Source organism: Rhipicephalus sanguineus, chromosome 7, assembly GCF_013339695.2.
Source record: "Rhipicephalus sanguineus isolate Rsan-2018 chromosome 7, BIME_Rsan_1.4, whole genome shotgun sequence".
Taxonomy (NCBI): Eukaryota; Metazoa; Arthropoda; class Arachnida; order Ixodida; family Ixodidae; genus Rhipicephalus; species Rhipicephalus sanguineus.
The window spans coordinates 8,210,865-8,226,415 of NC_051182.1; the positions used below are offsets into that span (position 1 = coordinate 8,210,865).

At 47.2% G+C, this 15,551-nt stretch overlaps 1 protein-coding gene across 1 annotated transcript in view; it reads left to right on the top strand.

The window, feature by feature from the left end:
* Positions 1 to 15,551, top strand: part of LOC119400572 (proline-rich protein 36) — a 342,207-nt gene that overhangs the window by 133,381 nt on the left and 193,275 nt on the right. Inside the window, exon 3 of the mRNA XM_037667633.2 lies at positions 7,330 to 7,603. Within this exon, the coding sequence (XP_037523561.1) occupies positions 7,330 to 7,603 (274 nt within the window). The remainder of the gene's footprint in view (positions 1 to 7,329; positions 7,604 to 15,551) is intronic.

A 15,551-nucleotide genomic window follows, 5' to 3' on the forward strand; every position in this document is an offset into this window, starting at 1 on the left:
TGTCTGTTAGTCCTCAATAATATTGTGTCTAACAAAGAAAAACCAGCCCTTAAAAGTAATCTCCATTCCTTCATTCATTGTATATCGAAGTATCTTAAGACACAATGGGGAAGAATCGTATCAGATACAATAATTCCGAAAGTATTTTGTATCTGTATCTCAAATACTTCTGGCCCGATCTTGTATCGTGTCGCGATACAATTTCAAAGTATCTTTGCCCAGCCCTCCCTGTGATAAACGCGCTGTTTGCTGAGAGAAGCTTTAAATCATCTGTCCCTTTTTTTGTGTGCGCATCAGTTCCTCTGTATGCAAGGACAACTCCACACGAAGGGTCGTACACAGCAAACGTTTGGCATATATTTTAATTCACTTTCAAAGTGCACCTAAATGCCCATTCTCCCGATCGAGACCCATCGCTAGCGCGCCAACTCTGACGTAGCTCATCGGAGGGGCAACGAAACTCAGAATGAGTTCTTTCTTTGAGAAGCATTTCGTAATAACGTCGTCACAACATGGGTTCAGATCAGGTTGTTCGACTGAAACTGGTCTTTTAAAATAAAAAGAGATAATTTTGATCAGTATTGAGGCTAGGAAACTAACACTGGGAGTATTTTTAGGTTTCTCAAAAGCATTCGACAGAATAAATCATGCATCCCTATTAGATAAATTAAATTGTTAAGGCATACCCGGAATTCTTTTAGAATTTTTTAGTAGTGGCATAACAGATAGAAAACAATGTGTATCAATAAATACTCTTCGTTTAGACCTATTAGGAAGGGTGTGCCTCAGGGCAGCATACTGGGCCCACTTTTATTTGTTATATATATAAATGATATTGTGAATGTTAATGATTCAATTAACTACGTTATTTACGCGGATGATACCAGTTTCTTCGTTTCAGGAACCAAGAATGAAGAACTTATACATTTGGCAAATGAAGTACTAAGAAAAATCTATAGTTGGTCGGTAAAAAACTCGCTTCAGCTAAATTGCTCTAAGACAAAAGCAATGCTTTTTAGAGCGAAATCCATGCCTTGCAATATTACGAAGACCCTTAAGCTTAATGACTCAAAAGTAGAACTCACTGCGTCAGTTAAAACATTGGGTGTTATTTTTTATGAACTGATGACTTGGGACCAATATACCGATTACTTAAAATCTAAGCTTTGCAAAGCCTTAGACATGTTCCGCAGATGCCAGAGACTGCTACCAATACAACAGAAACTCATGATATATAATGCACTATTTGCTTCACATCTGCGCTATTGTCACCTCGCTTGGTCAAACAGCACAAAAAAATCACTAGGTCATCTAATCACACTGCAGAAACAAGCCTTACCGGCTATTGCTGATGTACCCTACAATGAATATACGCGTGATCTGTTTCTGAAGTTAAAAATTATCGGAGTTGACCATCTATATGAGTATAAGCTTATGTGTTCTTTTAAACGTGAAACGACTAAGGGTACTACTCATATGAGAAACATCGCAAACTTGTTAACCAACCAATCATCTCTCTTAAACCGACACACCGAACATTGGGCAGTTCCGCGACCACGCACAAACTATAAAACATTCAAACAAACTCTGCTCTTTATTCTTGCCTAAATTATGTGTACACGTAAAGAAAAACAAAGTATTACTTCGAATAAGTGGTGCAAAAATAGGTGGATAGGCGAATCTTCATCAAAGAGAACGCAACGATTGCCGTCTTGATCATGTGGCGGGTTGCGCAGCAGGAAGAAGGTCGTGCGCTCGCCATCTGAATACCTTCCACTCATTCAATTTGGCTTGCTGGTGCATCATAATGAATTTGGCGCTAAATCCCCCCACCCCGCCACTTGGATTCTCAGTCGTCATCAAGGTGGCGTCCCCCAGTGCCTGTCTGCAATGCGCCGCCATGTATTAGCACCGCCCCCAAACACGAGGCGTTCGTCCGGCGCTGCGAGCGAATATCGCGTCCCATGGATGCTATAGGAAGTTCCACTCCCCTGCTTTCACCGCGATGTCTGCACTGAAGTTGCAGAGCGTACGAACGTCACTTCGCTCGCTACAGCGGACTTGTTTGCGGAACGAGCACGCTGTTCAAACAGAAAGAAAAATTGGCCGCGTATCTGCGTGCTTCGCTGTAAATGTCGTCTAAAGACGATAGAAGAGGCGCTGCGTGAGATATGGACGCCATCTGGCAATACGTAGGGAAACATGAGTGCTGTGTTGCGGGCTCGTAGTCCCGGCGCAGCGGCAGGCGAAGACCGGCGGTGACCAACGCGACCGGTGGGGACGTCGGCCAGCCTGAACACGCTGTTTGGCGCGATGCGCCGAAGGAGAAGAAACGTCCGCACTCAACGAGTACTCTCCACAAACTCTCTTACTTACACGTCGCCTGGGTAAAACAGGAATGCCAGAGCGGCGCCCCCTGTCATTCGTACAATGCAATACTGAACCGAAACCGAAACACAACATGAGCTTGTGCAGAGGGCACAGAGGAAGACAAGTTTCAGCGCAGCCGCATTTTCAGCGCACCTTAAGAAACTAGGGTTGTAACATTGTAGGGCGAGTAGGGCCAGAAGGACCGTCACGACGAAAACCTGCCTCCTCAGTCGTATTCGTCTGGAACGTTGGTGTGGCCTCGCGTTCCCTCCTCCGCTCCTAGCCTTTCCACAAAGCTACTGCCTAAGTACGAAGGCCCCTACCACGTCCTACGTCAAGCATCCCCAGTTAACTATACGATTGAGCCTGTTCAATCATCTACGGACCGCCGTCGTCGCGGCCGCGAGACTGTTCACGTCGATCGACTGAAGCCGCATTATGACCCACCAGTTGTACCTGTTCCTTAGGTCGCCAGGATGGCTCCTTTTCCGCGGGGGAGTGATTTCTAACATGGTGGGGCGCAGACAAGAACGCCTGCCAAAGCAGAAGACGAAGACGGTTGTTGTTGGCGCTCGCGCTTGCTCGGCTTGGACCGCTGATCGCTTCAGCTGTGGCAATCTTTTACTAAACGCGTTACTGTCTCAACGTTAAACGCATACCATCAAGGTCTTTAAAATTGCGTATCTATGTATTTTCTATTAAAGGAACACACCACCTAATACTTACCCAATGATGTTACGCCTCAGATATGCGTAATATTTACTTTTTGATCGACAACGTTCACAAGTATGAACAGCCGTACCAGTTCAAGATGGGTGGGCAGTAAGCAAGTGGTTCAACATTGGCCGGTTGGCTGAATCGGGTGACGTGCCGACAAACAGAAAGACAGACCAAAATTTCTGCGTTTAAGTTCCCCAAGAAAGACTATCGTCTTTAATAACAACTGTGAAACTTGATAGTTGGCGCTTCTCCTGTGTGTGCGATATCCCTGCGTCCTTTGCGGCTGAGCGACGCGCTGGAAATTTCGAGCTGCTTTCCGTTCTTCGCATTACATTCCAATTTGTTGCTATCGCATTCATTGCTTCGCCGTTACGGTGAAACTGTGACTTTCTTATCCTCTGCAAAAGAGCCTGCGTGCGCTGCTTTTCGGCCTATTTATTGGCGTGACGCCTTCATACATAAATCAATTGTCGGACGTTAGCCCTGTGTCCATGCCGTTCTTCTGACCTCTGTTTTGTTTACCAGTGCGCTAAAATATTAAAACCTCTATTAGGTCGTCCGTCATAATGACTCTGTGCTTTTGCCTTGCAGTACCATAGAATTTCAGTTTTATTCATGTCTTGCACATCTAATTTGAGAACGCTTTCTTTCACAAGGAATAATCTTTTCAGTGAACAACACGGTTGGAGAAAACAACGATTAAGGACAGAGCGCATTATTATTTTTTTTAACACGAAAGTGTTTTATGCCGGGGTCCACCAATACTTCAGTGACGTATTTCCGTCACGGCAATGACGTAGAAAAAATTTACACGATCAGATGTCAAAGAAAAAAAGTTCCGTCAACGGCCATCGAACCTACGACCGCTCCGTCCGCAACAACAGATGCCGGGCACGCTATCCACTGCGCCACGGCCACAGACTCTAGAGGCTTTACAAACGCGCCTTTTATATCTACCACTCTCCCGGTCGGCGGGGTGGTGTTGCCCTCTGGGAGCGGTAAAGCAAAGTCGTCATTACTGTGGCCTCCGCGATTAGCACCTGCAACGCGTTACACGTCCGTCCCATTCGGCACGTTTTCGATAGAAGTTCAATTTTGTCAATGCCCTAACACACCGCGAGGTGGCGATCTTAGACCAAGCGTCGTAAAAGCGTCCGCCTCGCTCATAGCATCACACTAATCCAAATCAAAAATAGCTCTGCGACGCGCGCCTGCCTCACCTGGCTGTAACCCCGCGTTCACCGCTGACGCGCTCGCCCCGAGAAAAAATTGCAGTGGTCTAGATCGGCTATGCCAGGATACACGTAGCGTTAGCAAAGGTTCAGCTGATTATTCTGAGCTTTCCAGAATGTCTAGGATTAGCTTGATTGTCATGCTTACTGCTGCTCCAATGACACACATTCGGCCACATCGTTCAGAACCGGTAGACTTGGCGGCATGGCCGGGTAACTGTACCCATTCGTAACGCTAAAGAGCGGAATTTTCTGCTTAACGAGAAAGTTCTTGCACGTTGTACAAACCCGCGCCACGGTTTCACCCCACTCAGGCGCCGCCACTAAACTCAATGTTTCACGCATGGCACTACTTAGCGGCGTCAAGTCTTCCATGTGCCATAGTCTTTCACACACGTCGCACACGTATCCAAACGGATTGTTTACCAAGTCCGTCTCGAAGGTCCGAGTCGCACTGGTGCTTTCGCTAAGTTTCACAGTATAGGCAGTCGATCGGCGAGCCTTGACGTCATCGACGGCGTCTTGTTGTTGCTGCTGCAGAGGTGGTCGGGCACGTCGCTCAGCATCCTGGCGACGCCGCTTTGCTAAACGTTCCTCCCTTTCCTCCAGTGTCTCCGCAGCACGTTTAGCCTTCCTCTGTTCATTCTTCGTACGCTGAACCGCTAATTGTTGGGCAACTACTTCGGGATCCGATGACATAAGCTTCTCGGCTCTTCTGCGCCGTTGCGCAGCATTTGCGCTCTCCTTCTCCATGGCGTTACCCACCTGCAAACGCCAGTCAGAGGCGCTGTGAAGCGGCACCAGCGCATTGTCAGACGGCGACTGCACAGCGAAGGCGAATAGCTGCGCGCGCCATGGCTACGACGTCACCCCTCTCGAATGCGCAGAGCAGCAGCGGCGAGTCGCTCGCGCCGGCGCCAGTCTGTCTGCCCGGCCGACGCCACTCCTCTCGCTCTCCGCCACCAGCAACGGCGAAGCCGCGCGCGGCGGTGGCGGAGAGGGCGTGAGATGCCGGCTCCGCACTCATCCTCACGCATGCGCAGCACGGCTCATGATGACCCACGCGAAATCGGCTCCGGCTAGGCAAGTGTAGCTAACGCTACAAGATCGCGGCCGGGCTACTGGGGCGGCAGGATGCGCTTTGCGTTTCCCTCTAGTCCGGCCGTGATGTTCAATCACATTTTAACATGCCGCGGGATGGCAACCAAGTTCAGCATCCAATATGCCACGCTCTTCTGCCTATCACACCTCGTTCTCTGAGTACGCTTTCACCGTTAACTACTACAGCTACCGCAAAGGTTTGTTTAATCATTTAACATTGATGTTAGTCCATGGTAAATGATTAAACAAACTCTTGTGGTAGCTGATGGACGTTAGTCGTCGGGATGGAGATGTACCACCAATCATCGAAGTGGGTGCATCCACGTTAAACGGTGCTATAAAATAATAATTATATCTGGGGTTTAACGTCCCAAATCCACGATGTGATTATGAGGGACGCCATAGTGGAGGGCTCCGGGAATTTCGACCACCTGGAGTTCATTAACGTGCACCTAAAGCTAAGTACACGGTAAACGGTGCTATAGCTGCCAGACATCAATATACATTGTGCAAACTCTCCTATATCAATTCAGTTACTTCTGTAAACATTCAATTACTTCTGTAAAGGCACGCTTTGCTTTCGTATTATTCCGATTCCTAGGAAAGAGGGATCAACCATCTTTTTTTCTTTCTTCGGCCGTTCTGAATAAGGTTATTCCTTCTCAAAGCTGTATTACCAATCTGCCCAAGTGGCCACGGTGTTGACAGTTGTAAACATTGGGGGCAGCTTCAAAAAAGATGGTTGATCCCTCCTTCATAGGAATCGGAATAACACGAAAGTAAAGTGTGTGCTTACAGAAGTAACTGAATGTATACAGAAGTACCTGAATTGATATAAGAGAGTTTGCACAATGTATATTGATGTCTGGCAGCTATAGCACCGTTTACCGTGTACTTAGCTTTACCTGAACTCTAATGAACCCCAGGTTGTCGAAATTTCCGGCGCCCTCCACTACTGCGTCCCTCATAATCACATCGTGGATTTGGGGCCTTAATCCCCACATATTATTATTATTATAGCACCGTTTACCGTGGATGGACCCACTTCGATGATTGGTGGTACATCTCCATCCCGACGACTAACGTCCATGTTAAATGATTAAACAAACCCTTGCGGTAGCTCTAGTAGTTAACGGTGAAGCGTAATCCAAGAACGAGGTGTGATAGCCAGAAGAGCGTCGCATATTGGACGCTGAACTTGGTCGCCACCCCGCGGCATGTTAAAATGTGATTGAACACCACGGCCGGACTAGAGGGAAACGCAAAGCACGTCCTGCCGCCCGGGTAGCCCAGCCGCGATTTTTCTCGGGGCGAGCGCGTCAGCGGTGAACGCGGTGTTACAGCCAGGTGAGGCAGACGCGCGTCCTAGACCTATTTTCGGTTTGGATTAGCGTGATGCTATGAGCGAGGCCGACGCTTTTACGACGCTTGGTCTAAGATCGCCACCTCGCGGTGTGTTAAGGCATTGACAAAATTGAACTTCTATTGAAAACGCGCCGAATGGGGCGGACGTGTAACGCGTTGCAGGTGCTAATCGTGGAGGCTGCAGTAATGACGAATTACTTTACCGCTCCCAGAGGGCATCACCCCGCCGACCGGGAGAGTGGTAGATATAAATGGTGCGTTTGTAAAGCCGCTGGAGTCTGTGGCCGTGGCGCAGTCGATAGCGTGCCCGGCATCTGTTGTTGCGGACCGAGCGGTCGTGGGTTCGATGCCCATTCACGGAACTTTTTTTCTTTGACATCTGATCGTGTAAATTTTTTCTACGTCATTTCCGTGACGGAAATACGTCACTGAAGTTTTGGTGGACCCCGGCATAAAACACTTTCGTGTTAAAAATCAGCAACTAAATGAAATGTATGTTTACCGATCGACACAATATAACGCTCGCCAACCTTATTTCCAGGTTCTAAAGAATGGACCGAAAGGCTCCAATTACGCAGAATTGGCACCACCAGAGAAGGCTGTAGACGACTGTCCCTGTCGCCATCACAAAGAAAAGCCTGTGATTACCGCGCCACCTCTGAAAACCACTTGCCTTGGCCCTGACTGCCTGCCAAGGGACCCGGTCATACCGCTGGAAGATGCGACAACCGTGGTCAAGCAACCAGCAAAGCCACTCGACTCCTTCAGTTCTCACAGTCCACCATACTCTGACCTCATTCCTGGAAAACCTCCAGGTGAGCAAAGCTCGGCATACGTCCAGACTGAGTTTTCACTAACGTGATAGTTTTTTTTTTTTTTTCAGAATGAAAGATGCCGGTGACCCCGAATTAAAGCGCCGTTTATGAAGGCCTAAAAGCAATAATAATTTTTCGAAAAACAACCGCACCAATAATTGGCACCTTTAGAAATGGTAGCCTCTGGAAAAGCACAACCTTTTCGCAATGGCGAAGTCTGAACGACTTTAACCGAGTTAAAACTGCGCCGGCAACATGGCGAGCGCCACTTCTTTTCGGTCCTCTGCGCAGTTGTGTTTCCCGTCGTACCAACTACGCCCTTCAGTTTTGAAATATACTGAGTATGTGCAACGCAATGGTACGAAGACAAGAGAAGACACACAAACGACATAGACTGGCGCTGACTTCCAACTGATTTATTGAAAAGCACGAAGCCCGCTTTTATGCATGCGCACATGTTAGCAGCAACTCAAACGCATCATGGGTGACCATACAAAACCTGCATCTCTTTGTCACTTAGATACACACTTGGCGTACTTACACACTTGCTACCAGACTTCTTAATATGAGCTGCCTCGATTATTTCTCTTTCTGTTTTCGTTTTTGCATGCTTGATAAACGTCGCGTGATGAAAGTGCGGAGTGCATTTACACTTGCTGCAGTGATCTGCAAGATGTCCGCCTGATTCGTTTTTTACATTCAAAAAATGCTCACGTGTTCTGATGTTGAAACATCGGCCCGTCTGGCCAATGTACTCTTTTCCACAGCTGAGTGGTATCTTATATACCACTTGAGTCACACAATCAGTGTAACGATGAACATGTTTCTTCGTGCAGCATTTTTTCTTTTCTTTGGTGAGCATAGGGCAAATCTGGCCTAACTTACATGGCGCAGAAAACACCACTTTGACATCATACCTTTGGGCAATCTTTTTAAGATTGTGGGAGAATCTATGGATGTATGGTATCACCTGCGGTCTTCGTCGATCTTTTTCTTTGTGCTGGTCAGGTTCCTTTTTCTTTATGCTCTGTAAAACTGATTCACAGACAGCATTGACAAGCGACGACGGAAAGCCCGCAGCGTCTAAACGTCGCAACTGATTGTTCAGACTGTCTGAAGTGGTGTGTAGGCAGCTTTTTGCTAGTGCTGATTTCACACATGACGTCGCAATCCTCCTTTTTACAAGTTTAGTGTGCGCGCTGTCATAAGGCAGAAGGCTCTTCTTTGTCCTGGGGTTATACATATAGCAAACATGGTCATTGTTGAAGGCTAGCTTGAGATCTAAAAATTGCATACTGTTGTCACTTAGCCTCTCACATGTAAAGGTTAAACCACGTGATTCAAAGGTAAAAACACTGGTAATCATCCCGACAATGTTTTCAAAATCTGTGGGACTCAAATCTGGTAAAAAGACTAAGTAGTCGTCTACGTATCTAAAAATACTAATGACTTCTGAATCAGCAACCCGCGCATTTACACGCCTGTCAACAGAGGCTAAAAATATGTCACAAAGTATCGGTGCGACTGATGACCCTATGCATATGCCACTTTTCTGCACGTACTGTTGTCCATTAAAAGAGATGGCGGTTGACTGGAGGTAAAATTGTAAAAGTTCTAAGAAGTTTCCACTGTTTAAGCCGGTAGAATTCTGGAAGCTGAGCTCCCCCGAATGTTCGATACACTCACGTACTGCCCTGAAGAGGCCTTGGTGTGGTATGGAGTAGAAGAGTTCCTCGACGTCCAGCGAAAAGGCGGAGCGGGTGCAATCTAGTCCACCCCCCCTCCAGCAGTTGAACCAGTTCACTTGAGCTTCTTATCATGAAAGTCATTGAATGCTAGCGTCTTCAGATGGCGCTGAAGGTAGACACTGATCTGGTGCTGCCAGGTGCCCTTCTCAGAAACAATTGTCCTAAGAGGACAATCCATTTTATGTGTTTTAGCTGCAAAAAACACAGCGAGGTTCAGGTTATCAGCCTTATCAACGGCTTTTCTCAAGTTTTCTAGGCTAATTTTCTTCAAAAGCTTGACTGCAGCTTTCTTTTGTTGCTGTGGCTGGTAGGGAACTGTTACGAAGTTCTTTTCAATTGACGTCAGAGCTTTGCACTCAAGGTGGCCATCAGGCATTACTACGAAGCCACCCTCTTTATCAGCTCGCAGTGCTACTAAACCTTGTTGCTTGAGAAATTTAACCACATTCAATATGGGTGGTGTTGTTCCTCTTCTTAGATTGCCATATCTTAGTAAACAGTCAACGCCTTCCCCAATGGCTCGATCACGGTTGTCTTCTTCAACGCGGTTTGCAACATCTCGCACCATAGCAAGGTACTGGTGTCGTGATGGCGCTGGCTCATAGCTATATTTTGGGCCTTTATCCAGAACCTTGAGTACTTCTGCCGGTAGGTTTCCTCCAATTACTCTGGTGCTTTTGTGCTTACTGTGGTGCTTGTGGTGCTTGCAACTGAAGAATACTTCAGTTGTGTCTGACGGACTTCTTTTCCAATAATTTTCAACCGTATGATAAATATACGCAGTCAAGCAAGAGTAGACACAGGGGGAGGTGATTGCTAAGTTTCGTTTAAATATAGAGCTACCGGGGCAAAATTACCGCTGTTGGGTGCTAATTGAGCGTTGTTCACTTCCGGTTTGCTGCTCTGTATCAATACGGTCATGCTCCCGTCCACTTTCTTTGCTACTTGAGTTCAACGAAGCGACAGGTGTAGTTACCATCGCCTCTCAGCCGTCGTTTCCCCAGTATTGGTCACTTCAGCCTAGGAACATGCCATTCTCACAGTACCCTCCTGTGAAATGACATTCCATCAACACCGCATATTCTACATTGCCTGTGAGATGAGCATAATAGGATCCAAGAGCCGCGGTATTGTTTAAGAACAAGCATATGACTAAAAGCTCTGTTTCCTTTCGCGTTTATTTCGCACATTATTTGCATAAATCAGGCATGACTTCATTCTGATTTCTGTTTTCATGTAACTATCACGCTTTCTTTACGCGTCGACTGCATGGGGCTACAGCGGCGAGTGGAGAAGGCACAAAGCGTGTACGAGTCATTACTAGAAACGGCACCTCAATGAAACTGTAATTAAAACGAGATAGGACTTACCATGTGCCAATTAAAACTTTAGAAGCTGAACAGGCACCAGCTATTGTTTTGTGTAGACCCAATGATGGTTTCAGATACACCAAACAAAATCAGCCCCTCCTTCAGGAGTTCAATGAGTAGGACGTGGAAGCGGCGTCGTTACTTCTTTCCGTGGCGTCGCGAAGGCTGCGCGCGCGTACAGCAGGCCCCTCGAGTGGTTAAAGCTGCCCAGTGTGTTTTCGATACGCCAAGAAAAGCTTTGTTCCCGGACTTTTACCGCGAGCGCGGTAAAGAGCTCGTTTCGCAGAAATTCCAGCGTCAGCGTGGGCCAGCTGTAACGTACAGATTACGCGTCTGTTAGATGTAGATTCTCCTCACGCCGCAGTGGCTACTGCCGATTAACGTTTAATCGAAGCCATGTTGTTAAGTACTAGCACAGCTGCAGAAAGCAATAGTAACAAACGTGTCGTACGTATTCCTTATATTTATTACGTATCACACAGGCAAAATAAAGAGTGGCAAGTACATACGGCATTTATGTTGTTTTTACGGCTACCAATTATCTAGGTAAGATTTGTGCTGCTGGTCAGAGGAAGAATAAGCGGGTAATACGCAAGAAGCGGACCTACAAACGTTTCGTAAAATACGCCAACAAATGCGCTGATTGCTGTACAGGTGTGGTGTGTAAGGTTCCTTTTAGCTGCGGCCGCTTCTACGTCAGCCAGAGATAATTGGAACATAAGAGATACCTAACCGCAGGCCCGCAATCTCATTTACGTTTAAATTTCCCAGAGTGTAAATGAACTCCAACATTCGATGATTGCGCACATTTCTACAGGAACAGGAATGAAGAAACCCGTCTAATGATTGGGGCGTGGCATATAATTTCTTGAAGGAAAGTTGTAGCGCAAAACAACCCAAGGACACACAAGAAACACGGGACTGACCCTAACTTCGAACTGCTGTTTATTGAAGATACTTAGAGAAATATATGCACAGCACAAGAGCCGCAACGGCCAGGACGCTCGCAATAATCAGACTAAGAGTCAGCAGGATATTGCCACGTACGTTTCTTATCACTTTTGCTGCATTCGCCCACAAAGGCTGTCGGCAACGCTCAGCGCAAACCGCGCCTCATTCTTCGAGAAGCTTCACGATTGTTGTAGATGATTTTGTTAAGATTGCGCGCAAGACGCGAACGCTCGAGCTCATTCTAGAGACTGCGCAACCACCAGCGATATCGCTGGAAAGTTCGATAGCGCCTGTATATAAGCCGACGCGCTTGACCGCTTGTCAGTTGATCGACGGACGACGCCCTGTTCGCCGCTATCATTGTACAGCGTGTATTGCTGTAGTGCTAGTTCTGATTTCCGGCCACAAGTTCGGCCAAATAAACAGTTTCATCCTGCAAACGCCGACTGCTGTCTTCGTCGACGTCACGACCACGTGACAATATCATATCTAGAAATAGCCACATCACAACCACGCTACGTAGTTGGTGGTTGCACGCATGTTCAACAGACTGCGCTCCAAGCAAACAGATGCTGCCGGAACAAAGAAAAAACGTGAACAAAGAAAAAGCAACAAACATCTTCGCAACTCCTAAGACGATAATAAAGGTTCTAGTGGAACGGAAACCAGTAAGCAATCGTTAAAACTTTTCATCCAAGCGGTGCATCATTGTAGATGATGAGAGACGTATAGATAGACAGACGTATAAATATAGTACAGATATGAGAGACGTATAGATAGGGAGGCGTATTGCTGAGCAAGATCAGCAGGAAAATAAAACTAAATGTTTAAGGGCCAACTCTGCGTCAAAAAAAAAAAAGAACTGAAAGTGTAACAAAAGAAATAAGAACAAGACTTAATGGTCCGAGGGGAGCGGCAATAAAACAGTTTCATAAGCGTACAAATGGCAGTATTATGCTACTCTAAGGTTTCTTCCTCGTCGTATCATTGTGCACTATATTAGATAGATAGATAGATAGATAGATAGATAGATAGATAGATAGATAGATAGATAGATAGATAGATAGATAGATAGATAGATAGATAGATAGATAGATAGATAGATAGATAGATAGATAGATAGATAGATAGATAGATAGATAGATAGATAGATAGATAGATAGATAGATAGATAGATAGATAGATAGAGTTAGCTAAGAAATGCTTCGCATTTAAGAACCGTACTTATGGGTTTTCGTGTGGCCGCGCTCTTCTGCCCGTTTCAACACAACTGCAGAATCCATGCTGTTGCCCAAGGGGATGACTGTGACGACGATAGATGCCTCTCCACTGACCTCCATCGCAGCACTTTACCCGTCTTCATAACCAGTACCAGCTTCAGATTCGAGTGCTTCCACTTTCCGAGCAGTAACATCTGCGCAGTACGAAATATAATACGGCGATCTTCCAGTTCCTGGTCTTCTCCGGTCGTTTTACAGAAGAAAAAAGATGGCTCCTGTCGTTTCTATGTTGATTACCGAGCGCCAAATAAGATCACAAGCAAGGACGTATAACCCATGCCTAGAATCGATGACGCTTTAGACACACTCCAAGGGGCGAAATATTTTCCAGCCTTGACCTGTGATCAGGATATTGGCAAATCCCTATGGACGAGGCAGACAAAGAAAAAACAGCCTTTGCTACGCCGGACGGGCTTTATGAACTTAATGTAATGCGCTTTGCCCTGTGCAACGCTCCAGCCATATTTGAGCGCATGATTGACACTGTTCTTCGTGGCCTGAAATGGATGACCTGCCTCTGTTACTTAGATGATATCGTTGTTTTTTCATCTACCTTTGCCCAACATCTTCAAAGGTTAGACAAGGTACTTCACTGCCTTTCCAATGCTGGCCTTCAGATAAACACAAAAAAAGTGCACATTTGCCAGCAAAAGTATCAGTCCTCGCTCACGTCGTTTCGAAAGACGGCATCCAGCCAGACCCTGACAAGATCGCAGCTGTACTAAGTTCCCTCGACCCTCCAACCAAAAGACGTTGCGCAGCTTTCTTGGTTTGGCGTCCTATTTTCGCCGTTTTATACGCAACTTTGCTACCATAACGGCTCCCTTAAATAACCTCTTAGTCGCTGGTGCTTCTTTCGCATGGTCGAATGACTGCGAGCACGCATTTGAAACCCTTAAAACACGCCTGACTTCCGGACCAATGCTTCGCCACTTTGACGAGAGAGCACCCACTGTTATCCACACTGATTCAAGCGCACAAGGTATCGGTGCAGTGCTTCTGCAGCGTGATGCCGCCTCTAAAGAGCAGCTTGTGGCATACGCTAGTCGGACCCTGTCAATAGCTGAGAGGAACTACACGATCACGGAGCAGGAATGCTTGGCTATTGTCTGGTCGATACAGAAATTTCGCCCGTACCTCTCCTGTCGGTACTTCACCATTGTCGCCGACCATCACGCACTGTGTTGGCTGTCATCAGTGAAGAATATGTCAGGACGTCTAGGGCGCTGGATACTGCGCTTGCAAGAATACAATTTTACTATCACGTACAAGTCTGGCAAATGTCATCACGATACCGACGCGCTGTCTCGATGCCCGCTTTCGCTCTCTCTTGAAGAGACATCCTCCGCATCTCCCTCGACTGGCTCCGACGTCCCGTTCGCTTCAGCGGGCAGACTCCTACTGTCGAACTTTCATTGATCACCTTCGCGGCATCACTAATCCACCCAGCAGCCGCTTGCGACGCCAGCTTTGACAATTTCGCCTACAAGATGGGGTGCTTCATCGCCATATTTATCATTCCACGGGTAACAAGTGAGTGCCAGTACTTCCCCGCTGCATTCGTCTTCACGTTTTAGAAGCATTTCACGATGACATTGCTGCCGGCCACGTAGGCTTCCATAAGCCCAACGACCGCATCAAGACCCGCTGTTCCTGGCCTGGTTTATCCACAACGGTAGGCAAATACGTGGGCTCGACCGCGTCGTGTCAGCCCCGTAAGCGGTCAACATTCCCTACCGCCGGCTTCCTTCAGCCTCTTCTCTGTACGACCGCACCTTTCGAATTTGTCGGAATTGACTTGTGTGGTCCCTTGCCGTTGACTCCGTCCGGTAACCGTTGGATCGTCGCTGCAGTCGACCATTTAACAAGATACGCCGAGACTGCGCCTCTTCGTTCTGGTACCGCTACAGAAATTGCTGAGTTTTTCTTGCAGTCCATCGTATTGCGCCACAGAGCTCCTCGCGTTCCTTTGAGTGACCGTGGCAAAGCCTTCATTTCCCAGGTTCTCGACGAAATCCTGCGAGCGCGTAATATGAAGCATAAAACCACTTCTACATACCGCTCGCAGACGAATGGCCTTTCTGAGCGCTTCCACCGAACGCTCTCTGACATGATTTCTATGTACTGACGTCCTGACCAGGAAAACTGGGACAACATTTTGCCATTCGTCACCTTCGCCTACAATACCGCGACACAACAACCTACTGGCTACAGTCCTTTCTTCCTAGTGCATGGATGATCTGCCTCCTCCGTCTTCGACACAGCATTTTTCTTGCCCCTGCTCCGTGCAGTATAGCTCCATACCAGAAGAGTTTGCTGCTCGAGTCGCGCATTGCCGTGAAATTGCTCGTAGAAACACGGAAGCCACTCAGGAGGAACGAAAACGTCGCTGCGATAGTAAACGACGCGACGTGGCCTTTCATCCCGGAGATGAGGTGTTACTATGGGCCCCTGTTGGAACGTCTGGGCTTTGCGAGAAATTTCTTCACCGGTACATTGGCCCCTACACCATTCTACGACAAACTTCTCCAGTGAACTATCTCGTCACCCCGCTTCAGGCCATCACTGACCACCGTCGTCGTAACACAGAAATTGGTCA